This window comes from Saimiri boliviensis, chromosome 1 (genome assembly GCF_048565385.1).
Source record: "Saimiri boliviensis isolate mSaiBol1 chromosome 1, mSaiBol1.pri, whole genome shotgun sequence".
Lineage (NCBI taxonomy): Eukaryota > Metazoa > Chordata > Mammalia > Primates > Cebidae > Saimiri > Saimiri boliviensis.
The window spans coordinates 177,435,178-177,463,064 of record NC_133449.1 but is presented as its reverse complement, the minus strand read 5'-3'; the positions used below and the strand labels follow the sequence as shown (position 1 = coordinate 177,463,064).

Genomic DNA, 27,887 nt, shown 5'->3' with positions numbered 1-27,887 from the left:
TTAAGCTTGTGAGCACAAATTGTGAGTTTTATTTAACTGCAAGTGATGCAACCTATGTAACACATTCTTTTCTCATCCATGTTTTTTAACTGCTAACATTACCTTTACAGAGACAAACATCATCAAATGTGCCTGATTGGTAATTTATTAACTTTATCTGTCAAGTGATAATATTCTGTAGGCAGCTTTTGAAATTATGTTTTGAGAATTTATTTACAACCACTGAACACAGATGGTTTTGTAAAACTGACACATAATTACAGGTTCCCTAAACTCACAACATACATATATTTTAATATTTAAATAGCTCATTTTCTTCAAAAGTAATTTTCCATTGCTTTTTCATAAAAATATAAAACATTTATAATTTTTAAAACCTATATTTAACCCAAATCAAAATTTTTCTACAAATGATACCTCTTTCCAAAAAGTTAAAAAGACATCACAGAATACTGAGATGTTAAACCAAAGACTCTCGCCACAATAACAGCATTTTACTTTTAAGAAATATTGTGCAGTATTTCCTTTTTAACCTTTCATGCTAGATTTCAACTATGTATATCCTATGTAAACACACCAGATTAATCCTAGTCATTCATATTTATGCAGTAGACTGTTACATGACTAGTTAGCATATAAACTATAATACCATAATTGCAAAAATAACAAAAGGCAATCTTTATGAAAGCTTAAAAAACTTTTAATAAAAGGCGACCAAGGCTGCCCTAATTTGCCGTAAAAATTACCTCTTCCTCCTACCTTTCCCCTGCTTTGAATGGTACCTTTTATTGCATGTTAATACACAAAGACATTTCTAGCACTTCTACTTAAAGTTAGCCTCTTACATGGCTGCTTTCTTTTCTGATACACACTGACTTTATCAGAAGGCACCGAGATTAGACTCCTAAGTAGTTTCAGATTTTTTGTCCCTTTTTAGGTTCCTCTAGAATAATTTTCCTCAGAAAAGGATAACTTGAAAAACTTAAGGAACCAGAAGAAAACGAATGATTTAACACAGCAACTTGAAACTTGTAGCATTCAAAAACTATAAATATAATAGGCTCCTTGAACATATCACTTAGGACAAAATGTCAGAATAACTTTCTGAACATAAATGTAAAAATAGAGCACATTTATTAACAATAGGAAAACTCCTAAGCTTACAGTAACAACATATTAAATCTTATGTAACACATAGCCAAAAGCATTAGAAATTCACTGCCAAATATTCTGATGCACCACCCTCAAAATATGTCTGGTATATACCACTAACATATATAACAAAGTATGGCATTTATTTCACAAAAAGAAAAGATAGTTTCATCACACAAACAGATTTGGAGATTTCAGCTTTGTTTAAGTTCTAGAGATATATTTTAAAGATAAAAAAGAAAAACGGCCGGGCACGGTGGCTCAAGCCTGTAATCCCAGCACTTTGGGAGGCCGAGGCGGGTGGATCACGAGGTCGAGAGATCGAGACCATCCTGGTCAACATGGTGAAACCCCATCTCTATTAAAAATACAAAAAATTAGCTGGGCATGGTGGCACGTGCCTGTAATCCCAGCTACTCGGGAGGCTGAGGCAGGAGAATTGCCTGAACCCAGGAGGCGGAGGTTGCGGTGAGCTGAGATCGCGCCATTGCACTCCAGCCTGGGTAACAAGAGCGAAAACTCTGTCTCAAAAAAAAAAAAAAAAAAAAGAAAAACAGGATTCACCCTTCAAATAAAAAAGTCTCTTTCTATATATAATTCATTATTAATACTCTATGCTCTTGCAATGTAAAACATTTAGAAACTTTTGAATTCTAAAAATGTTCATCAGTTAACCTATTTGGCCTTAACATATTCTAAATTCCCTTTCGAGAATCACATTGAAGTTTTCAGTCCATTGGTCCAATATAGATGGAACAACTATTTCTTTTTCTTCTTCTTTGGTGGTTCATCCTCAGAACTGCTATCTGTGCTGGTGCTGCTGCTACTAGAAGAGCTGGAATCTGAGTCTGAATCAGAGGAGGAGGAAGAGGTTGTGGAGGAGGCTGAGGATGAGGAACTAGAGGAGCTTTCGTCAGTGTCACTGTCCTCTGAGGAGGATGAGGTAGATGTTTCTTCACTTTCTGATGAAGAATCACTGGCTGAACTGTCACTGCTACTGCTACTTGAACTGGTTACACTCTTAGACCTATTAGACAATACACAGTTAAATATATGGGAAAGTGACATGTAATAGAATGTTAAAAGTAATTTCTTTTTTATTTTCTTTTTGAGACGAAGTCTTGCTCTATCACCCAGGCTGGAGTGCAATCTTGGCTCACTGCAACCTCTGCCTCCCAGGTTCAAGCAATTCTCCTGCCTCAGCCTCCCAAGTACCTGGGATAACACGTGTGTATACCTACGCCCAGCTAATTTTTGTATTTTTAGTAGAGACGGGGTTGCACCATGTTGGCCAGGCTGGTCTTGAACTCCTGAGTGATCCACTTGCCTCGGCCTCCCAAAGTGCTGGGATTCCAGGCGTGAGCCATCATGCCTAGCCAAAGCAATTTTACATGATTCCAATTATATATATATGTATATACTGAAGCTTTGCTAGCATGTTATCCTTTGGTTTGATGTTTTGAGGATTGCTTAACTGTTGTAAACCACACTCCTCTCTTTGTAGGATATTGTTGCTTCAGCAACTTAATTCTCTTGGTTGGAATTCAAGATAAGAGTATCTACTATATTACATTTCAGAGGTGATAATGTTAGAATAAAGCTGCAGTGTAACAACTGGGTCTATGTAAACCTCATATAGCTTGTTACTATTTCATCATCTTTTTTTTTTTTTTTTTTGAGACAGAGTTTCGCTCTTGTTACCCAGGCTGGAGTGCAATGGCGCGATCTCGGCTCACCGCAACCTCCGCCTCCTGGATTCAGGCAATTCTCCTGCCTCAGCCTCCTGAGTAGCTGGGATTACAGGCATGTGCCACCATGCCCAGCTACTTTTTTGTATTTTTAGTAGAGACGGGGTTTCACCACGTTGACCAGGATGGTCTTGATCTCTCGACCTCGTGATCCACCCACCTCGGCCTCCCAAAGTGCTAGGATTACAGGCTTGAGCCACCACGCCCGGCTCATCATCTTTATTTTAACTACTTTGGACCAGATATGGCTGGCCAACAATTTCTTACCAGTCTATTAATATTTCCTATTTTAAGCCAAAGGAAGACAATTATTTATTGTTTCCAGGTATAAGGACTCTACAAAGTTAAGTAAAAGGAGAAACGGAAGCAATACATTCCAGACAGATTAAAAAAAGGAAGTTATCAGAAAATAGGATTATTTAATTATGAATTGCAATAAGAGACTTAGATCCAAATCTTATAGCTATTTTAAAATCACCTTTCCCATCCCTCCAATTAGTATTACATATTATCTGTAAAATACTCCCAAAACCACACATACCTTTTTTTCTTGGTCTTTCTTTCTACAGTGGTTTCTCCAATGCTGATAAACATGAGGGGAGAAAAAAGCTCCTGTTTAATAGAGTGATTATACACAGCTCAGAAAAACCCTTCTGCTATCCCCAAAACCATTTTACATTGGAGAAACATTCTGTGTTTTTATAACATGTAGAGTACAGTAGTTCTTGTTATAAGCAAATGGAAAGTATGCCATTGTAGGCTGTATATGGTACATGCAGTCAACTTAACCAGCATCCAAGACAGATGTATCTTATCACCCGTATAAAAGTCAGGTATGTTAGTAGTTAAGATAATTAAATTGTTTTAGTCTGGAACTTAAGCTGACATAGTTACATCACTACTTACTGAATAACAGAACAAAGCAAATAGTACAATAGCTATAATTTGTAGTTTCAGTTCACAGAATCATATAGTCATTTCATAATTTTTCAAAAGCAGCTCTTCAATTTAAAAAAACCTATTTATTTTTCCACATGCACCCCGACTGTTGAGTTATTTACTCCTTAAAGACCAGAAATTTAATACTTCAAGTCTACGTTCATTCACATTATTCTTTTCTTTTTTTTCTTTTTTTTGAGACGAAGTCTCACTCTATTGCCCAGGCTTGAGTGCAGTGGTGAGATCCTGGCTCACTACAACCTCTGTCTCCTGGGTTCAAGCAATGCTCCTGCCTCAGCCTCCCGAATAACTGGGATTACAGATGCCTATCACTGTGCACAGCGAATTTTTGCATTTTTTAGTAGAGACAGGGTTTCATCATGTTGGCTTGGCTGGTCTTGAACTCTGACCTCAGGTGATCTGTCCCCCTTGGCCTCCCAAAGTGCTGGGATTACAGGCATGAACCACTGCACTTGGCCTCACTCACATTATTTATAAAGAACAAAGTCTGGTAAATTTGAATGAAAGGAACAAATGGCTTGCTGCTGCTATTCTGCCAAACAACATGCATGCTAAATCAGGTTTTTAAATTAAGCATTAGGCCAGATGCGGTAGCTCACACCTGTAATCCCAGCACTTTGGGAGGCTGAGGCGTGCAGATCACTTGAGGTCCAGGAGTTTGAGACCAGCCTGGCCACGGTGAAACCTGGTCTCGCCTAAGAAAACACAAAATTTAGCCAGGTGTGGTGGTAAACACCTGTAGTCCCAGCTACTTGGGAGACTGAGGTGGAAGAATCTATTGAACCTGGGAGGCAGAGGTTGCAGTGAGCCGAGATCGTGCCACTGCACTCCAGCTTGAGACAGAGCAAGACTCTGTCTCAAAACAACAACGACAACAACAAAACCCCCCAGAATTAATTATATCACCACAGTTCTGTAAATTTAACTTTCTTTTTTCTTTTGGAGACAGGGTATCACTGTTACCCAGGTTGGAGTGCAGTGGCACGATCTTGGCTCACTGCAACCTCTGCCTCCCAGGTTCAAGCAATCCTCCCACCTCAGCCTCCTGCGTAGCTGGGACTACAAGTGTTTACCACCACCCCTAGCTAGTTTTTGCATTTTTTTGTACAGACAGGGTTTTACCATGTTGCCCAGGCTGATCTGGAACTCATGAGTTCAAGCAAGCTGCTCAGCCTCCCAAAGTGTGGTATTACAGGTGTGAGCCGCCACACATGGCCAACGTTTTTATATTTTGGCCCTCTCTGTATTTCCTAGATAATGTTTCTGTCGTTATTTCCTGAGTCTCCAAACGTAAATGTGGATTTATGTGAAGTTTTTTACACAATGGAATTACTTACTGAATTGTCATTTTGGGAGTAAAATAAGTGGGGGATCTTTACGTGTGGGACGAAAAAAAAAACAAGAGAGGGAAGTATACTTCGGGTGTGTTGTCTCGTGCCTATAATCCCAGCACTTTGGAAGGCCAAGGTGAGTGGATCACAAGGTCAGGAGATTGAGGACATCCTGGCTAACATGGTGAAACCCCATTGCTACTAAAAATACAAAAAAATTAGCTGGGCTTGGTAGTACGCACCAGTAGTCCCAGCTACTTGAGAGGCTGAGTCAGGAGAATGGCTTGAACCCAGGAGGCAGAGGTTGCAGTGAGCCAAAATCACGCCACTGCACTCCAGCCTGGGCAACAGAGTGAGACCCCATCCCCCCAAAAATAAAAAGTTTAAAAATTCTTCTTTTGAGACAGGGTCTCATTCTGTCACCCAGGCTGGAGTACAGTGGTGCAGTTACAGCTCACTGTAACCTTGACCTCCTGGGTTGAAGCAATCCTCCAAGTCAGTATCCCAAGTAGCTGGGATCACAGACATGATCCCACCATATCCAGCTAACTTTTCTTTTTTTTTTAAGGAACAGAGTATTGCTGTGTTGCTTAGGCTGGTCTGAGACTCCTGGCCTCAAGTGATCCTCCTGTCTTGGCCTCCCAAAGTGCTGGAATTATAGGTGTGAGCCACCGCAGTTGGACAATATTATAAATTTTATTAACTGTTACATTATTGGTAACGTATATCTGTGTGTGTGTGTGTGTGTGTGTGTGTGTGTGTGTGTGTGTGTGTGTCTCGCTCTATCACCCAGGCTGGAGTGCAGAGGTGTTATCTCAGCTCACTGCAACTTCCGCCTCCCAGGTTCAAGCGATTCTCCTGCCTCACCTCCCAAGTAGCTGGAATTACAGGTGCACACCAACGCACCCAGCTAATTTCTATATGTTTAGTAGGGATGGGTTTTTGCCATGTTGGAAAGGCTGGTCTCGAATTCCTGACATCAAGTGATCCATCCACTTCAGCCTCTCAAAGTACTGGGATTACAGGCATGAGCTACTGTGCCTGGTCCAGAAATGCATTTCCTAATGACAGATATTTTTCTAGTCTATATATCCACAAATAAAAACTCTTCATAGTAGAATGTGACAAGGCTTGACATCAATTAAATTCTTTTTTTTTTGAGACAGAGTCTCACTCTGTCACCTAGGCTGGAGTGCAGTGGCACAATCTCGGCTCACTGCAACCTCTGTTATTGGGTTCAAGTGATTCTTCTGCCTCAGCCTCTCGAGTAGCTGGGACTACAGACATGTGCCATCATGCCTAGCTGATTTTTTTTTTTGTATTATTCATAGAGATGGGGTTTCACCATATTAACCAGGCTGGTCTTGAACTCCTGACCTCGTGATCTGCCCGCCTCAGCCTCCTAGAACGTTGGGATTACAGGCATGAGCTACCACGCCTGGCTAAATTCCTATTTTTAAATTTTATTTTTTCAATAAAGATGGCTCTTTGGGAATTAAATTATTTTTAAGTTTTATAGATTTAACCTGGAGAAATCTTAACCTAAATAGAATCATGGGAATTGAATATCACTGAATTCTCTGCATTCCTTCTATGTTACATTCTATGTTTTGGTGAGCCAAGATTGTACCACTGCACTCCAGCCTGGGCAATGGAGCAAGACTCTGTCTCAGAAAAAAAAAAAAAAAGGAAAAGAAGCAGCGTCTTCATAAGGGTTATGAGTTATATAATAGTGTCTTAAATATTTAGACTTTCAAGGCAGCAGTCTTCCAATTTGTGGACATGAAACTTCTTCAAGAGTTGTGCAGGAGGGCCGGGCGCGGTGGCTCAAGCCTGTAATCCCAGCACTTTGGGAGGCCGAGGTGGGTGGATCACGAAGTCGAGAGATCGAGACCATCCTGGTCAACATGGTGAAACCCCGTCTCTACTAAAAGTGCAAAAAATTAGCTGGGCATGGTGGCACGTGCCTGTAATCCCAGCTACTCAGGAGGCTGAGACAGAAGAATTGCCTGAGCCCAGGAGGCGGAGGTTGCGGTGAGCCGAGATCGCGCCATTGCACTCCAGCCTGGGTAACAAGAGCGAAACTCCGTCTCAAAAAAAAAAAAAAAAAAAAGAGTTGTGCAGGAATAGGTAAATAACCAATTTCTAGATTATCAACATTTATATGCAATTTTTCCTAAAACAAATCTGGATGAGAACTTTCCTACTGGTCTGCTTTTATACTTCCCCTTTTCCAACAAACCTTCTCTAATCTCACAAAAGAAAGGTATTCCTCTCACCCATCTCTAATCATACTTTAGTGTGCTGTCCTCATGTATAAAACCCTAGATGGTTTTTCAAAATAGTGGTGTTGTACTGAGAAAGTAAATGTCCATAATAGTTTTGTTTGTTTTGAGACAGGGTCTCACTAGGTCTCACTGTGTCACCCAGGCTGGAGTGCAGTCTCTGCTCACTGCAACCTTCACCTCCTGGGCTCAAGTGATCCTCCCACCTCAGCCTCCCAAGTAACTGAGACTTCAGGTGCATACCACGATGCCTGGCTTATTTTTTGCATTTTTTGTAGAGATGAGATTTTGCCATGTTACCCAGGCTGGTCTCAAACTTCTGAGCTCACACAATCCACCTGTCTCAGCCTCCCAAAGTGCTGGGATTAGAGGTGTGAGCCACTATGCCCAGCTGGCCATGATTTTTGAGAGTAAATTCTTTTTTTAAGGTTTTTCCCCCCAACAAAATTGGTGGGGGACCTAATTGAATTGTCAATTTAAAAATATTTTTTACTGATATATTATTATACAACTTGTGGAATGTAACATAGAAGGAATGCAGAGAATTCAGTGATATTCAAGCTCACCAAAACCTCCAGCTCCTGGATTCAAGCGATTCTCCTGCCTCAGCCTCCTGAGTAGCTGGGATTATAGGCACACACTACCACACCCTGCTCATTTTTATATTTTTCGTAGAGATGGGGTTTCACCATGTTGGCCAGGCTGATCTTGAACTCCTGGACTTATGTGATCCACCCGACTCGACCTCCCAAAGTGTTGAGATTACAGGTGTGAGCCACCGCACCCAGCCAATTTTTCTTTTTATAAACATAAATCATTGCATATTATATATTCTGTTCTCTATCTTCTTTATACACCTGATATATAAAGCTTTCTATGTCAGCTCATATAATCTATCTCTTAATTCAACTGTCATTTCACTGACAGTTGAGGCAATAGAGCAAAACGATTAAGACAATGAATCCGGGGCACAGGCTGTATGATTTAATGCTTATTTTTTAATTCTTACTAGCTGTGTGACAATGAGTAAGTCATTCAACATCTCCTTGCTTCAGTTTCTTCATATGTAAAAAGATAGTAGGCCGAGCACGGTGGCTCAAGCCTGTAATCCCAGCACTCTGGGAGGCCGAGGCGGGTGGATCACGAGATCAAGAGATCAAGACCATCCTGGTCAACATGGTGAAACCCCGTCTCTACTAAAAATACAAAAAATTAGCTGGGTACGATGGTGCGTGCCTGTAATCCCAGCTACTCACGAGGCTGAGGCAGGAGAATTGCCCGAACCCAGGAGGCGGAGGTTGCGGTGAGCCGAGATCGCGCCATTGCACTCCAGCCTGGGTAACAAAGAGCGAAACTCCGCATCAAAAAAAAAAAAAAAATAGTAATACTACCTACCTTAATAGTGTAAATGTCAGGTTTAAATAAGCTAATACTTATAAAGACCCTAGAACAGTGTTTGGCACATAGCAAGCATCCATTAAACATTAGTAATAATATAATTAAAATCTGGAGAACCACCATGAAACATTTAGTCCTTTAATAAATTCTATAAATATACATTTAAAAATATATTCCTTTGGATAACACATGTAAACCTACCTTTGTTGTAATAATAATCTGTTTTCTTTTTCTTTTAAAGCTTTTTTTAGTTCTGCTGTCCTTGAGGGCCTATGTAAGTATTTTCTTTTTCCTGTGCATTCGTAAGTCCAATGTCCAAATTCCAAGCATTTCTGACATCTTACATGTTGCTTATTTGCCTCGCTACAGAACAAAAAATAGAATACAAGCCTTAAAATTTTGTCTTGGGACTTTTTCCCTATAAACTATAAAAAATATAAAGGAAAAAATAATGTTTACTCTTATGGTCCAATTCATAAAATAAACATTTTACTCTTTATGTTAGATTTAATACAACAAAGTATAATAAGTATAATGATATGGTTGCTGTGACCTCACCCAAATCTCATCTTGAAATCTTGAATTCCCATGTGTTGTGGGAGGGACCTGGCGGAGGTAACTGAATCATAGGGGCAAGACTTTCCTATGCTGTTCTTGTGATAGTGAATAAATCTCACAAGATCTGATGGTTTTAAAAACAGGAGTTTCCTGCACAGTCTTTCTTCTCTTTGCCTGCTGCCATCCATGTAAGACATATGTTATTCATCCGTGCTTCTGCCATGATTGTTAGGCCTCCCTAGCCACATTGAATTGTGAGTCCAGTAAAACCTCTTTATTTTTTAAATTGCCCAGTCTGGGTATGTCTTTATCAGGAGTGTGAAAATGGATTAATACATAAAATAAGTGGTTAAAAGCATAGATCTTGAAGTTAAGATACAGTTGAATTCAAATCATGGCTCCTCAATTAAGTTCCAGTTAATGACATACTAGGTCATTCAGACTACTTTCCAGCTCAGAATTAGAAAAGACTGTCAAAAAAAAAAAAAAGAGCCGGGCGCGGTGGCTCAAGCCTGTAATCCCAGCACTTTGGGAGGCCGAGGCGGGTGGATCACAAGGTCAAAAGATTGAGACCATCCTGGTCAACATGGTGAAACCCCGTCTCTACTAAAAATACAATAAAACTAGCTGGGCATGGTGGCGCGTGCCTGTAATCCCAGATACTTAGGAGGCTGAGGCAGGAGAATTGCCTGAGCCCAGGAGGCGGAGGTTGCGGTGAGCCGAGATCGTGCCATTGCACTCCAGCCTGGGTAACAAGAGCGAAACTCCGTCTCAAAAAAAAAAAGAAAAGACTGTCAAAACATTTTTAACAAGCTTCTTTAGGAATAAGAGAATCAACAAGGGGGTAAAGAATAATCAAGCTGACCAGCTGAAGTGACTCACATCTGTAATCCCAGCATTTTGGGAGGCCATGGTGGAAGGACTGCTTGAGACCAGGAATTTGAGAACGGTCAGGTATTTGAGAACAGCCAGGCAGGACAACATAGCAAGAATCTACATCTACAACAAATTTTTTTTTTTTTTTTTTTTTGAGACGGAGTTTCGCTCTTGTTACCCAGGCTGGAGTGCAATGGCGCGATCTCGGCTCACCGCAACCTCCGCCTCCTGGGTTCAGGCAATTCTCCTGCCTCAGCCTCCTGAGTAGCTGGGATTACAGGCACGTGCCACCATGCCCAGCTAATTTTTTGTATTTTTAGTAGAGACGGGGTTTCACCATGTTGACCAGGATGGTCTCGATCTCTCGACCTCATGATCCACCCGCCTCGGCCTCCCAAAGTGCTGGGATTACAAGCTTGAGCCACTGCGCCCGGCCTTACAACAAATTTTTAAAAATTAGCTAGGGACAGGCATGGTGAGTCATACCTATAATCCCAGCACTTTGGGAGGCCAAGGCAGGCAGATAACTTGAGCTCAGGAGTTTGAGATCAGCCTGGGCAACATGGTGAAACCCTGTCTCTACAAAAAGTACAAAAATTAGCCATGTGTGGTGGCACACACCTTAGTCCCAGCTACCTGGGAGGCTGAGACAGGGGGCTCAAGTGAACCCAGGAATTCGAGGCTGCAGGAAGCTATGATCGTGCCACTGCACTTTAACCTAGGCGACAGAGGGAGATGCTCTCTCTCTGGTTTTTTGAGATGGAGTCTCACTCTGTTGTCTAGGCTGGAGTACAGTGGCACCATCTTGACTCACCACAACCTATGCCTCCCAGGTTCAAGCGATTCTCCCACCTCAGCCTTCTGAGTAGGTGGGACTACAGGTGGGCAATACTACACTTGGCTAATTTTCTTATTTTTTGTAGAAGTGGAGTTTCACCATGTAGGCCAAGCTGGTCTCGAACTCCTGACCTCAAGTGATCTGCCCGCCATGGCCTCCCAAAGTGCTGGGAATACAGGCAAGAGCCACCATGCAAAGATGGCTGGGCGCGGTGGCTCATGCCTGTATTCCCAGCACTTTGGGAGGCCATGGCGGGCAGATCACTTGAGGTCAGGAGTTCGAGACCAGCCTGGCTAACACGGTGAAACCCCGTCTCTACTAATACAAAAATTAGCCAGGCTTGGTGGTACACATTTGTAATCTCAGCTACCAGGAAGCTGAGGTGGGAGAACTGCTTGAACCTAGGAGGCAAAGGCTGCAGTGAGCCAAGATCACGCTATTGCACTCCAGCCTGGGCGACAGAGCAAGACTCTGTCTCAAAAAAATAAAAAAAAGAATAATCAAAAGAAGATATGGGGCTGGGCGTGGTGGCTCAAGCCTGTAATCCCAGCACTTTGGGAGGCCGAGGCGGGTGGATCACGAGGTCAAGAGATCGAGACCATCCTGGTCAACATGGTGAAACCCCGTCTCTACTAAAAATACAAAAAATTAGCTGGACATGGTGGTGCGTGCCTGTAATCACAGCTACTCAGGAGGCTGAGGCAGGAGAATTGCCTGAACCCAGGAGGCGGAGGTTGCCGTGAGCCGAGATCGTGCCATTGCACTCCAGCCTGGGTAACAAGAGCGAAACTCCGTCTCAAAAAAAAAAAAAAAAAAAGAAGATATGGAAGAAGATGGAAATCCAGAGTTAAGTCAACTTTTATGCTGGTTTTGGCCATCGCAGGAGGGTAAGCATCATGTATTACAAGCTAGGGAGACAAACTGTGTCACTGTTAAAAATGAGAGCTATAGCCTAAAAATAAACCCAAGTTTTTACAAACTTCAGCCAACTTCTAGTTACCTAGAAGACTAAGAGAAATCCAATCCCTGAAATTGGGCTGAGACATAGCCAAGGAAGAAAAACAAGTAAACCAATTGAAAAGGAAGAAATAAACCTGTCATTTCTTATTGATAATGCATTAAGTACACTGCAAATCCTAATGAATCTACAAATAAAGTATTTTGAAATAATTAAAATTAAGTGAGTTCAGCAAGGTTTTACATTCGGATCAGCAAAACAAATTTTTTTTTGAGATGGAGTCTTGCTCTGTTGCCTAGGCTGAAGTGCAGTGGCACAATCTCAGCTCACTGCAACCTCTGCCTCCCGGGTTCAAGCAATTCTCCCGCCTCAGCCTCAGCCTTCTGAGTATCGGGGACTACAGGCACACGCTGCCACGCCCAGCTAATTGTATTGTAGTAGAGACGGGGTTTCATTGTGTTGCCCAGGCTGGTCTCGAACTCCTGAGCTCAGGCAATCTACCCGCCTTGGCCTCCCAAACTGCTAAGAATATAGGTGTGAGCCACTGTGCCTGGCCCAAGTCAGCCAATTTTTCTTTAAAGGGCTAGGTAGTAAATATAACAGGCTTTGCAGAACAAGAGGCAAAACTGTAGATACTATATAGATACCCATATAACATAAGAGAAAACAAATTTCCTATTTTGTGGATGCAAATTATAGTATTTGAATATAATCTTATATAATGGAGGGCTACAAGTGAGAAAAATGAAATGCTTCTTTAGGAGTCTTAAGATTTCACCCAACTGCGGTTCACAGTTCATGCTCCCTCCCCATCATCAAATTGATCACATATGTACATATATAAACATCATTCTTAGCTTATGAGCCTCCAAAAACAGGTAGCAGGCAAGATTCAGTGACCATGGTTTGTGGAATCCTATATTAAACTATAGAGGCACCATATAAAAATGAATTGAGTTTCTATAAAACAAAAAGGCTTTGTTTTTTGTTTGTAAAGATGAGGTCTTATTATGTTGCCCAGGCTGGGTTCAAACTCCTGAGCTCAAGTGATCCTTGCACCTTGGCCTCCCAAAGTGCTGGGATTACAGGCATGAATCACTGCACACAACCACAAAAACTGTTTAAAATTAACATTTTAATTTAAAAGAAAATTTTTGTAGAGATGGGATCTCACTAAGTTGCCCATGCTGGTCTTGAACTCCTGGGCTCAAGCAATCTTCCTTCTCTGGCCTCCCAGATTACAGACATGAGTCATTGCATAAAATGAACATTTTAAAAGACAGTATTTATAATGTCCTAAAAACTACCAAATACCTAGAAAACAGAGAAAAGATATGTGAAGCTTTTTTTTTTTTTAATTATTCCTGAGACAGAGTCTTGCTCTGTCACCAGGCTGGAATGTAGCACAATCTCAGCTCACTGCAACCTGAGCCTCCCGGGTTCAAGTGATCCTCTTGCCTCAGCCTCCTGAGGAACTGAGACTACAGGAGCATGCCACCATGCCCAGCTAATTTTTTGTATTTTTAGTAGAGACAGGGTTTCACCATGTTGGTCAAGATGGTCTTGATCTCTTGACTTCGTGATCCACCCGCCTCGGCCTCCCAAAGTGCTGGGATTAAAGGCATGAGCCCCGCGCCTGGTTGGATGTATAAAAAACAAACCTTACTGAGATAAGTTAAATACCTATATAAGTAGCTAAACAAATAAAGGGATATACCATGTTCAGAGACTGGAACTTTCAATATTATAAAAATGTCAATTCTCCCAAAATTCATGTATACATTCAAAGGAATTCCAATAAAAATCCCAATTTTTTTGGGGTGTAGAACTTAACAAACTCATTCTAAAATGTGTACACAGCCAGGCTCAGTGGCTCACTCCTGTAATCCCAGCACTTTGGGAAGCCATGGCAGGTGGATCACTTGAGGTCAGAAGTTCGAGATCAGCCTGGGCAACATAGTGAAAGCCAATCTCCACCAAAAAATTAAAAAAAAAAAAAAAAAATTATCCAGGAGTGGTGGCCTGCACCTGTAGTCCCCAGCTACTTGGGAGGCTGTAGCAGAATAATTGCTTGAACCCAGGAGGCAGAAGTTACAGTGAACCAAGATCATGCCACTGCACTCCAGCCTGAGTGACAGAGTGAGGCTCCATCTCGAAAAAAAAGTGTACAGAAATTTAAAAGGCCAGTAATAGCCAAAATGCCCTTGTAAAAGAACAAGTAGTGAAGATTTTAATTAAAAAAAAAAAAAAAAGTATAACAGAAAAATAAGATAATATGAAAAGACAGTACAAAAATGGGCCGAGGGGCAAGTCACGCCTGTAATCCCAGCACTTGGGGAGGCTGAGGCGGGTGGATTACCTGAAGTCAGGAGTTTGAGAACACTCTGGCCAATGTGGTAAAACCTCATCTCTAAAAAAAAAAAGAAAAATATTAAAAAAAAAAAATACAAATTGGTACAACTATTTTGAAAAAAAAACAAAAAACAAAAAAACAACTATTTGTTATAGTTGAAAGATAATGCTTACTCTATGTTACTCTATGGCCCAGCAATTGTACTCGTATGCAATAGAAATCCATGCACAAGTATACCAAGAAATATTTATAATACTGCTTTTATGTATTATAGCTTTTAAAATTTTCAGTCACAACCTGACAGAAAAGTTCTAACTCCATTTCAAATAACGTTTTCCTGAATCATTTGTAAGTTGCCAACTTGATTCCTCAACAACCCAGAATATTTTACTGCATATTTTCTGTAAACTAGAACCTTCTCCTATATATCAAAATCAAGAAATTAATGTTGATACATTCCTACTATTTACTCTTTAGACCACACTTAAGTTTCATCAAATGTCTTAATGTCATGTATAGCAAATTTGGTTCAGTGATAGAGTTACACTTGTCACATTTCTTTAGTCTCCTTCAGTAGGGAAGAGTTCTTTAGTTATGTCTGGCTTTTCATGATCTTGACACTTTTTGAGATGAGTTTCACTCCTGTTGCCCAGGCTGGAGTGCAACTGCGTGATCTTGGCTCACTGCAACCTCTGCCTTTCAGGTTCAGGCGATTCTCCTGCCTCAGCCTCCCAAGTAGCTGGGATTATAGGTGCCCGCCACCATACCCAGCTAATTTTTATATTTTCAGTAGAGGCAGGGTTTCACCATGTTGGCCACGCTGGTCTTGCACACCTGACCTCAGGTGACCCACCTGCCTCGGCCTCCCAAAGTGCTGCGGATTACAGGCATGAGCCACTGTGCCTGGCTATTTTTCTCTTCTGTACTTCCTTCTTCAGGAATACACCTGGTTCCCACATTACTAATACTTTTAGTTTTCACAGAAATGGAGTATCACTATGTTGCCTAGGCCAGTCTCAAACTCCTAGTCTCAAGCAATCTTCCCACCTCAGCCTCCCAAAGCACTGGGATTGTAGGCAGGAGCCGCTGTGCTCAGCAGCATTATTTGCAGTATCCTCAAATTTGGAAGTAACACGAAAGTACAACAGAAATTTGTGGTACAGAATACAGTGGAAAATTCATAGTAATGAAAAAGATATTTAACATAAGATATAAGAAGATAGACTCAAAAGAATCCAAATTGTACAAATTTATACAAAGTGTAAAGAGAGAGCCAGGTGCAGTGGCTCATGCCTGTAATCCCAACACTTTGGGAAGGTAGGTGGGTGAATCACTTGAAGCCAGGAGTTCGAGACCAGCCTGGCCAACATGGCAAAACTCTGTCTCTACTAAAAATACAAAAAAGTAGCTGGGTGTCGGGGCACATGCCTGTAGTCCCAGCTGCTTAGGAGACTGAGGCACAAGAATCACTTGAACCCTCCCAGGCAGAGGTTGCAGTGAGCCAATATCGCACTACAGCACTCCAGACTGGACAGCAAAGCAAGAATCTGCCTTAAAAAAAAAAAAAAAAAGACAAAATTAAACTCTAGTGCTCAGTTAGATAGTAAAAATATAAAGAGAGGCCAGGCATAGTGGTTCACTGTCATTCCAGCACTTCTTTAAAGTTTTTAAGAAATCTTTACTCTCACTACATAGCTATACGACCTTTAGCAAACTGATTTTTTTTTTTTTAATTACAATAGAGACAAGGTCTCACTATGTTGCCTCATCAGGTATCAAACTTCTGGGCTGAAGCAATCCTCCCTCCTTGTCCTCTCTCCTTTTTTTTGAGACAGAGTCCTACTCTGTTGTCCAGTCTGGAGTGCAGTGGCACAATCTCGGCTCACTGCAACCTCCGCCTCCCAGGTTCAAATGATTCTCGTGCCTCAACCTCCCAAGTAGCTGGGATTAAAGAGGCATGCCACCCTGCCCAGCTAATTTTTGTATTTTTAGGAGAGACAGGGTTTCGTCACATTTACCAGGCTGGTCTTGAACTCCTGACCTCAGGTAATCCTCAACCATGGCCCACCTTGGGCTCCCAAAGTGCTGGGATTACAGGCGTGAGCCACTATGCTTGGCTGAGCAAACTGATTTTTGAACTCAGTTTCCTCGTGTGAAAAATGTGGTAATACTGGCCAGGTGCAGAGGCTCATGCCTGTAATTCCAGACTTTGGGAGGCCAAGGCAGGAGGACTGCTTGGGGCCAGGTGTTTGAGACTACCCTGGCCAACATAGTAAGATTCGGTATCTATTTGAAAAAAAAAAAAAAAAAAGAGTGAGAGGCCGGACATGGTGGCTCACGCCTGTAATCCCAGCACTTTGGGAGGCTGAGACGGGCAGATCACAAGGTCAAGAGATCGAGACTATCCTGGCCAACATGGTGAAACCCCACCTCTACTAAAATACAAAAATTAGCCAGGCATGGTGGTGCACGCCTGTAGTCCCAGCTACTCGGGAGGCTGAGACAGGAGAATTGCTTGAACCCAGGAGGTGGAGGTTGCAGTGAGCCGAGATCGTGCCACTGCACTCCAGCCAGCCTGGTGCCTGGAGACAAAGCAAAACTCTGTCTCAAAAAAAAAAAAAAAAAAAAAAAAAAAAAAAAGAGCCAGGCACAGTGGCTCATGCCTGTAATCCCAGGACTTTGGGAGGCTGACACGGGTAGATCAACTGAAGTCAGGAGTTCGAAACCAGCCTGACCAACAAGGTGAAACCTCGTCTCTAAAAAAAAAAAGAAAAAGAGTGAGGCCAGATGTGGTGGCTCACACCTGTAATCCCAGCACTCTGGGAGCCTGAGGCAGGTGGCTTACAGGTCAGGAGTTCAAGACCAGCCTGGCCAACATGGTGAAACCCTGTTCCAAAAAAAAAAAAGGAGTGTTAATATTTACTTTACTAGGTTTTTGAGAGAATTAGCTAAAACCATAACCAGGGCTTATACAAGCTGTGTGCCAAAAATTTAAGAAATACTTCTGCCGGGTGCGGTGGCTCAAGCCTGTAATCCCAGCACTTTGGGAGGCCGAGGCGGGTGGATCACAAGGTCGAGAGATCGAGACCATCCTGGTCAACATTGTGAAACCCCGTCTCTACTAAAAATACAAAAAATTAGCTGGGCATGGTGGCACGTGCCTGTAATTCCAGCTACTCAGGAGGCTGAGGCAGGAGAATTGCCTGAATCCAGGAGGCGGAGGTTGCGGTGAGCCGAGATCGCTCCATTGCACTCCAGCCTGGGTAACAAGAGCGAAACTCCGTCTCAAAAAAAAAAAAAAAAAAAAAAAAGAAATACTTCTAAGTGGTCATACCCAACCATTATAACAACCCAATGAGTTGAGAGCAGTATCTACTCTATAGATTGGGAAGCAATATCTCCATTCTATAGATTGGAAAGTACATAGAGCAAGCAGTAAGGCATCTGACATAAAGTAACACACAAACGAGAGCTATTATTACTAGTCCACATATTAGAGCAATAGGAACAATGTGGACTAATGATACACAGAAATTAACATTTTCTCAAAACATGGTTGTTTTAACAATAAAAGGTGTAGATTTAAAAAACGTTGTTGCATGATCAGATGCTGAAATCTTTTTTTGTTTTTTTTTGAGACGGAGTTTCACTCTTGTTACCCAGGCTAGAGTGCAATGGCGCGATCTCGGCTCACCGCAACCTCCGCCTCCTGGGTTCAGGCAATTCTCCCGCCTCAGCCTCCTGAGTAGCTGGGATTACAGGCACGTGCCACCATGTCCAGCTAATTTTTTGTATTTTTAGTAGAGACGGGGTTTCACCATGTTGACCAAGATGGTCTCGATCTCTTGACCTCGTGATCCACCCGCCTCAGCCTCCCAAAGTGCTGGGATTACAGGCTTGAGCCACCGTGCCCGGCCGAAATCTTTTTTTTTTTTTTTTTCCGCTCTTGTTGCCCAGGCTAGAGTGCAATGGGATGATCTCAGCTCACTGCAACTTCTGCCTCCTGGGTTCAAGTGATTCTACTACTTCCTGCCTCAGCCTCCCAAGTAGCTAGGATTTCAGACATGCACCACCATGCTGGGCTAATTTTATATTTTTAGTAGAGACAGGATTTCTCCATGGGTCCAGCTGCTCTCAAACTCCTGACCTCAGGTGATCCACCCTCCTCGGTCTCTGAAAGTGCTGGGATTACTGATGTGAGCCACCGCACCTGGCATCTGAATTCTTATTACTGACCAACAGCAGTCATCTTTTACTCTGCTAAAACCATAATTGATCTCAGTAAATGTTTGCAAAATGAATGACTGTTGAAATGGGCAAGGGTTTAAAAGAACAAATTATTTACTACAGCCTTTTCATTAACAAATTTCTGCCTTACAGGCCAGATTGTGTATTCCTGACAATAATTATTTTAAGCATTTATCCAAAATTTAAGCTAATCCTAATTTGAAGAGTTAATGCTTCAGGTTTGGAATTAAGACGAGACTACTTACATAAAGTATTAAAAGATAATAAAAGTCAACTTTTTGCCTAATAGTAATTCTTTTTCTTTCTTTCTTTCTTTCTTCTTCTTTTTTTTTTGTCTGAGCCTCACCCTGTTGTTCAGGCTGGAGTGCAATGGCACAATCTCAGCTCACTGCAACCTCCGCCTCCTGGGTTCAAGTGCTTCTCCTGCCTTAGCCCCTCCAAGTAGCTGGGATTACAAGGATCCACCACCATGCCCAGCTAATTTTTTGTATCTTCAGTAGAGATGTTTCATCATGTTGGCCAGGCTGGTCTCAAACTCCTGACCTTGTGATCTGCCCACCTAGGCATCCCAAAATGCTGGGATTATCGGCATGAGCCACTGCCCCCGGCCCCAATGGTAATTCTTAAATTTCAACAAATGACTGTCTAAACCATGAATATAACTTGAGGGCTGGCTGGGTGCAATGGCTCACACCTGTAATCCCAACACTTTGGGAGGCCCAGGCATGCAGATGACCTGAGGTCTGGAGTTTGAGACAAGCCTGACCAACATGGAGAAACTCATCTCTACTGAAAATACAAAATTAGCCAGGCATGGTGTTGCAGACCTGTAATCCCAGCTACTCAGGAGGTTGAGAGGCAGGAGAATCACTTGAACACGGGAGACAGAGGCTGTGGTGAGCCGAGATCTCGCCATTGCACTCCAGCCTGGGCAACAAGAGCAAAACTATGTCTCAAAACAAACAAACAAACAAAAAAATAGTAATTTCAGGGCTTATCTGAATTTGTAATATAGTAAGGGCATCAATAATAAAACACTATATGAACTTACTATTAGCTTTTCAGGAAGAAAAACAAACACATTTAATATATACACAACTGCAATACCCACTGCAGAGATCTGAGGCAGGAGAATGACTTGAACCCAGAAATCGGAGGTTGCAGTGAGCCAAGACCACAACAGCACTCCAGCCTGGGCCATAAAAGCAAAACTTCCGACTCAAAAAAAAAAAAAAAAAAAAGACAATTCAAACAACACATATATATGGGCAATCAGTAATGCTGAAATAAATTTATAAATAGTTGACAACTGGTCAGTAGACACTGGGAAATAAGTGATTGCATTGCACTGCTTCTTCTTTTTTTTTTTTTTTAAAGACGAGGTTTCATCATGTTGGTCAGGCTGGTCTTGAACTCCCGACCTTAGGTGATCCGCCCGCCTCGGCCTCCAAAGTGCTCGGATTACAGGTGTGAGGTACTGCTTTTTTTTTTTTTTTTTTTTTTTTTTGAGAGGGAGTCTCACTCTGTCACTCAGGCTGGAATGCAATAGCATGATCTTGGCTCACTGCAACCTCCACCTCCCACGTTCAAGCAATTCTCCTGTCTCAGCCTCCCCAGTTGCTGGGATTCCAGGCACCGGCTACTATGCCTGGCTAAGTTTTGTATTTTAGTAGATACGTGGTTTCACCATGTTGGCCAGGCTGGTCTCAAACTCCTGACCTCAAGTAATCTGCCCGCCTCAACCTCCCAAAGTGCTGGGATTACAGGTGTGAGCCACCACATCTTCTGGCAATGAAAGCAGGCCTTCGTAAAGTCACATAGCCAGGAAGGGTGGACTAGACAGAGCACTCAGTAATCATCTTTCTTTCTGTCCATTTCAAAGCCTTTCATGATTTTTCCTAAAAATGAATATATGTGAAGGTGTTGGGGGTAGGGGCCATAGTCTTCTTTTCCAGGTTCATAGGTTGTTTTCTCTGTATCGAGAAACTGATAGCTTGGGACCTAGTCATTAAAATATCCACCAGACACTGGAATTTGTTTTTGTTGTTAGAAATACAACATCCACAAATATCATGTAAAGACCAGGTATAAAGCTGGGTGCAGTGGCTCACACCTATATTCTTAGCACTTTGGGAGGCCAAGGCAGGATCACCTGAGCTCAGGAGTTTGAGACCAGCCTGTACAATAGGGTAAGAACTTGTCTCTAAGGCCAGGCACGGTGGCTCACGCCTGTAATCCTAGCACTTTGGGAGGCTGAGGTGGGTGGATCACCTGAGGTCAGGAGTTCAAGACCCGCCTGACCATCATGGTGAAACCCCATCTTTAAACAAAAAGAAAGAAAGAAAGAAAGAAAAAGAACTTGTCTCTAAAAAAAAAAAAAGGAGAGAACGAGAAAGAGAGAAAACAAAGCCCAGGTATGATTAACATAGTTTATATGTATGTTTTAAACACAACTCACAAATCACCCCTAAAAATACTAATCTTCCATATAGATTGCTGAGTTAGACAAACGTAATCTCTTGAACTCCCGACCTCAGGTGATCCGCCCACACTTGGCCTCCAAAGTGCTTGGATTACAGGCATTAGCCACCATGCCTGGCCCCCAACAAACATAATCTCAAAACAAACAAGACTACCATTTCTTTCTATCCAAATGAATTATCTAGTCAAACAATATTTTATTTCTATTTGCTAAGGTAAGGCTCAAGAAGTATTTTAATGGTACAGGCTTTTTATATGAAATGAGCTTGATACCAAAAATACTAGGACACACTTGTCATATTGGCAAAATCTTTTTTTAATGCCTATTGTTGACAAAAGCGGGGAACAGGCACTGTGTATATGGACACTGCTCTTTTTTTTTTTTTTTTTGATACGGAGTTTTGCTCTTGTTACCCAAGCTGGAGTGCAATGGCGTGATCTCGGCTCACCGCAACCTCTGTATCCTGGGTTCAAACAATTCTCCTGCCTCAGCCTCCCGAGCAGCTGGGACTATAGGCGTGCGCCACCATGCCCATCTAATTTTTGTATTTTTAGTAGAGATGGGGTTTCACCATGTTGACCAGGATGGTCTCGATCTCTTGACCTCGTGATCCACCTGTCCCGGCCTCCCAAAGCGCTGGGATTATAGGCGTGAGCCACCATGCCTGCTGTCACTGCTCTTAAGAATGTTAAATGGCACAAAGTTTTCAAAGGGCAACTTGTTAATATGCAACAAAAACATTTAAAATGTGCATACTGGCCAGGTGCGATGACTCATACCTGTAATCCCAGCATTTTGGGAGGCCAAGGCAGGTGGACCACTTGAGGTCAGGAGTTTAAGACCAGCCTGGCCAACATAGCAAAACCTTGTCTCTACTAAAAATACTAAAATTAGCTGGGTATGGTGGTGCATCAATTCTTCTAGCTACCCAAGAGGCTAAGGCAGGAGAATTGCTTGAACCCAGGAGGCAGAGGTTGCAGTGAGTGGAAACTGTACCACTGCACACTAGCCTGGGCAACACAGTGAGATTCTGTCTCAAAAAAACAAAAACAAAAACAAACAAACAAACAAAAACAGTGCATACAAAAAAAAGAACATAAAAGATGACCATTTGTCTAGAAAATACCTAAGATATCCAAAAAATAGAGCTACTAGGCCAGGCATGTGGCTCATGCCTATAATTCTGGCGCTTTGGGAAACTGAGGTGGGAAGATCATTTGAGCACAGGAGTTTAAGACAAGCCAGGGCAACATAGCAACACCCTGCCTATACAAAAAATAAAATTGTAGCCAGAAATGGTGGCTCATGCCTGTAATATCTCAACACTTTGGGAGGCCAAGGTGGATCAGTTGATGTTAGGAGTTCAAGACCAGCCTGGCCAACAGGGTGAACCTCAACTCTACTGAAAATATAAAAATTATCTGTAATCCCAGCAACTTGGGAGGCTGAGGCACAAAAATCGCTTGAGCCTGGGAGGCAGAGGCTGCGAGGAACGGAGATTGCACCATTGCACTCCACCCTGGACCGCAGAGCAAGACTATGTCTCAAAAAATATATAAATAAATAAAATAAAATTGCTGATATAGTGGCTTACAGCTGTAGTCCCAGTTACTTGGGAGGTTGTGGTGGAAGAATCATTTGAGAATCAAGGGCAAAATCAGAAGGCTAACACAGGGTTTCAAGATGTATTATAAAGCTACAGTAATCATGACACTACCATAGACTTTATAAATACTGTACATTAGGCTTTCCTAATTTTTTTTTCTTTTTTTTTTTTTGAGATGGAGTTTCACTCGTGTTTCACTTCACCAGGCTGAAGTGCAATGGTACGATCTCAGCTCACCATAACCTCCGCCTCCCAGGTTGAAGTGATTCTCCTGCCTCAGGCTCCTAAGTAGCTGGGATTAAGGGCATGCACCACCAAGCCCGGCTAATTTTTTGTATTTTTAATAGAGATGGGGTTTCCGCATGTTGGTCAGGCTGGTCTCGAACTCCTGACTTCAGGTGATTTGCCTGCCAGGCTGCCCAAAGTGTTGGGATTATAGGCATAAGCCGCCACACCTGGCCAGGCTACCTTAAATGTATACATTTTCTTTTCTTCTTAGCTTCCTATAACTTTTTTATTGTATAACTTTTTTTTTTTTTGAGACAGAGTCTTGCTCTGCCAGTCACCCAGGTACAATCTTGGCTCATGGCAACATCCATCTCCCAGGTTCAGGCAATTCTCTTGCTGCAGCCTCCCAAGTAGCTGGGGTTACAGGTGCCCACCACCATGCCTGGCTAAATCTTTTTGTAGAGATGAGGTTTCACCATGTTGGTCAGGCTGGTCTCAAACTCTGGACCTCAGGTCATCCACCCACCAAGGCCACCCAAAGTGCTGGGATTACAAGCGTAAGCCACCTCGCCTGGCTTACTTTATAACTTAGAAATGTTTAAAACTTTTTGACTCTTTTGTAATAACAATTAATGCACAAACACATTTACAGCTGGACAAAAATATTTTCTTTCTTTATATCCTTATTCAATCAGCTGTTTTCTATTAATTTTTTTTAAACTTATTTTGTTAAAAACTAAGACACATTCCCCTCCAAACCTGTTTCTGGATGGTTGGGGAGGTGTTGGGGGTGGGGGTGGGAAGAAGACACACACATAATAGCCTAGGTCTACACAGAGTCAGGATCATCAAGATGTCACTAGGCAATAGAATTTTTTTAGCTCCATTATAATCTTATGCAACAACCATACAATTAATATATGGAATCTGTTATGCAGTAAGTGACAATATATAGAAAGAGAGATCCAGTGATGGCCTGCATGGTTTGGTCTTATTCAACTTTTTTTTTTTTTTTTTTTTTTGAGGCAGAGTCTCGTTCTGTTACCAGACTGGAGTGCAGTGGTATAATCTTGGCTCACTGCAACCTCCGCCTCCTGGGTTCAAGCAATTCTCCTGCCTCAACCTCCCGAGTAGCTGGGACTACAGGTGCATACCACCATGCCAAGCTAATTTTTGTATTTTTAGTAGAGACGGGGTTTCACTATGTTTGCCAGGTTGGTCTCAATCTCTTGACCTTGTGATCCACCCGCCTTAGCTTACCAAAGTGCTAGGATTACAAGCATGAGCCACCACACCCGGCCTTGTTCAACATTTTTATAAATGCCTTGTATGAGGACACAAATGTACATATTTATCAAACCTGCAGTGACACAAAGCTGACAGGGATACTTAATAACGATGGATGACGGAATCAGGATCCAAAAGGTCTTGACAGGCTGCAACTCTGTCGAATCTAACAAGATGAAATTTAACAATGACAAAGGTAAGTCTGACACTTAAGTCCAGAAAATCAATACAAGGCCCTGACTTGATGACAATTCAGGTAGAAAACAGGATTTTTCAACTGACTGAAATCATAGCAAGAGTAAAAAACAAGGAAGTCAGAAAGAAGAGAGGTTAACTATACAAATACTATTTCTTTTCAGGTCAACATAAACTTTTGGATAGACTTGCAAAACACAACAGGCCACTTCAGGAGCTAAGTGTACATTACTGGAAGTCTTCAAGCCAAGTTTGATAACAACTCCGGATGTTGAAGAGGGAGTACTGGAATCTCATATAAGGTTTAATGGAAGAAATGACCCCAAATAGTGCCAGATTCCATAATTTATTTACATATTGGTAGATGTAATTACAACTTATGAGGTAAAAATAATTTCATTCCAATTGATTTAGTAGACTCACTAGTTAAGTCTCTGAAAGATCTACTGAATGAGGAGTTCCTATTTAGGCTTCTTTCCTCCTTTTCTTCTATTAGTTCAAAGACTTTTTTTTTTTTTTAAAGAGTGATGATAGTACTTTCTCACTTCTCATTACTAAATTAAAAACTATTTATTTATTTATTGAGATGGAGTCTTAATCTGTTACCCAGGCTGGAGTGCAGTGGCGCAATCTCGGCTCACTGCAACTTCTGCCTCCAGGGTTCAAGTGATTCTCCAGCCTCAGCCTCCTGAGTAGCTGGAATTACAGGCATGCACCACTACATCCAGCTAATTTTTTATTTTTAGTGGAGACCGGGTCTCGCTATGTTGGCCAGGCCAGTCTCCAACTCCTAACTTCAAGTGATCCACCTGCCTTGGCCTCCCAAAGTGCTAGGATTACAGGCATTAGCCACCACACCTGGCCTTAAAAACTATTTTAAATTTGTTATTATGGAAGTAATATATGCTCCTTGTAAATTAAATTAAACCTTTTTGATGAATATAAAATGAAAAGTAAAGGCTCCTCTCTTGCTTTCCCCCCAAATATATCCCCCAAACTTTCTTGGACTTTGAAAGCTTCTGAAGGCCCTCCTTTGCTGAATCCCTTGTAGACTTACAGTCTGTATACCACAGGAGTTTTTATAATATGCCACATTTGCCTACCAACAAGAACAGAAGCTCCGTACAGGCAAGATTTGTCTTTTACAAATCATATAACTCATGTACCAAATACACACTGTAGAAATAAAACATTTAACTTTTTGATACTTCTGAAACAAGAAATAACAGTATTATTCAGATGTTAAGTCTTATTTTCACTTCATATTTACAATGGACATTGGTTTTGCCAATCCTGCATTTACCTCCTCTGACCTATCCACCCTAGTCATCATTGGCTATGGTCATCCATTCAATTGTACTGAAAGGTGATTAAGATCTCTAAATCAATCAGAGCTTCACAATGCCACAGGCATGGTTTAGGGTTGGTCACATTATCCAATCTAGACCAAAGAAGCGCAATCAACTTGAAGCTGAGAGAATATAAAGGACCCTGGATACTTGCAGCCATCTTGGGACCAAAGAAGAGAGCCTATCCAAGTACGGAGCCAACAATCAAAAAGCAGGCATGAGAGACTGAGAGAAATGGGACCCTAGTGACATCATTTAGCACTCTCCTTAAGTATTATCATCCCATTTTTGATCTCAGAACTGTATGACTTAATGATGGGCCACAGTGGCTCTTGCCTGTAATCCCAACACTTTGGGAGGCTAAGGTCGGCGGATCACTTGAGGTCAGGAATTGGAGACCAGCCTGACGAACACGGTGAAACCTTGTCTCTAATAAAACACAAAAATTAGCAGGGCATGGTGGTGGGTGCCTGTAGTCCTAGGTACCCTGGAGGCTGAGGCAGGAGAATCGTTTGAATCAGGGAGGCAGAGGTTGCAATGAGTCAAGACTGCATCACTGCTTTCCAGCCTGGCCAACAGAGTAAGACTCTGTCTAAAAAAGAGAAAAAAAATAACTGTCTGACTTCAAAGACTTTTTCCTTCACCAAGCATACTACTCTAACTCCATAAGTCTGTCTGTACATTTGAGGAACTCTTCTTATCAGGCCTGAAAGAGTAGATGGAAAGGAGAAGAGAAAGAAAGGGATTATTTGAATTAAAGATATATAAAAATGTATATATATATATATATATATATACACACTAGCAGACACTGAGCTACATATAGACATGCAAATAGTGATATCATGAAATATTTTATGAAAAAGAGGCAGATGTTTGGACGTGCAAAGACTGTTGGAAAAAAAGCTTTACCAGAAAGGGGCATCTGGGGTGACCCCTTATTATTTGTCAACTGTAAATCTCTTCTGCCCCTCTCTCTTGTTCATTAGGCGTAATAGCCACCTTTCAGTTCTTTAAAAAGTAAGTTTCAGCCTCAAAGCATTATGCCACTATCCGGATGCTCTTTCTCCAAATCCTCTCATGACTGTTCCTTTCTCTTTCAATCTCTGTTTAAATTCCACCTCTTCAGAGATGGCTTTCCAGTCCAATCAATCCCTTAAGGGGACCCTTCCCTCCTTCCATCACAACAGCTTATTTCTTTCAAAGCTGTTATCACCAGCTGTATTTACTTAATTTGTAGTTTATCGACTGTTTCCATCACTCGAATGTAAGCTCCCTGAAAGCGAGGATTTTGTCTTGAACATCTCTTTTTCTTTTTTTCCTTTTGCTTTTTTTTGTTGAACATCTCTTTTTCTTTATACCCAATGTCTCGCACAGAAAGATAGGAACTAAATAAATATTTATTGAAAGAGAGAATGAGTGGCAAAATAATAAGATAGCCTGGGAGACCAGCCGGCATTGTAGGGAGGGTGTTCCTAGGGAAGCCGCAAAAAAGGAAGTAGGAAAAGTCAGCTGGGCTGAACACCGAATAGGAAGCCGAAGGTTTACATTGGCTGGAATCAAGGTGTCGGACAGGGGCTTCAGGGTTCCCCTGTCCACGCGTGAGGTTGGCAGAGGGGCATAAACCACTGAGTGACCAACTGTGGGCGTTCCCTTCAGGGAAACCGAATGGGACAATTGTCTTCAAACCCCGCTATGTCCGGTGCCGCGGACTTTACGCGGCTGTCTTCCCCGAAATCGCTAACCTACGGTCACCAGACTTACCGCCCGGGCCCGAGTCTCTCGGGACTCGGAAGCGTACTTGAGAAACGGACAGAGTCCGCCGGTCCCAAATGAGGTCCGAAATCAGCCCGCTGACTCGTGTTTCCCCGTTCCCAGCCCGCCCGTGGGCCCGAACCGTATCCTTACTTACGCTTGTCTCCGGGCTATGAGCCGATGCATGGGAGTCGCCATTTTAGCGTGGTCAAAGACTGCCGCGCAGGGTTTTGGGAACTCCTCGGAAGGGCGGGGCTTCCAACCTGGAGGCCATAGACGT

At 42.1% G+C, this 27,887-nt stretch overlaps 1 protein-coding gene across 2 annotated transcripts; it reads right to left on the bottom strand.

Annotated features, from left to right (window-relative positions):
- Nucleotides 1-27,846, bottom strand: ZCCHC10 (zinc finger CCHC-type containing 10). 2 transcript variants are annotated; one of them, XM_074381552.1, is made up of 5 exons: nt 27,765-27,820; nt 14,464-14,514; nt 9,076-9,237; nt 3,442-3,483; nt 1-2,179 (listed from the first exon to the last, which is right to left on the bottom strand). In XM_074381552.1, exons 1-5 carry the CDS (start codon nt 27,803-27,805, stop codon nt 1,912-1,914), a joined length of 564 nt encoding a protein of 187 aa, XP_074237653.1. In that variant the 5' UTR covers nt 27,806-27,820; the 3' UTR covers nt 1-1,911. The 2 variants fall into 2 exon arrangements, with proteins under 2 accessions (XP_074237653.1, XP_039327290.1); XM_039471356.2 differs by lacking the exon at nt 14,464-14,514 and having other exon boundaries at nt 27,765-27,846.
- Nucleotides 27,847-27,887: the final 41 nt, after the last annotated feature.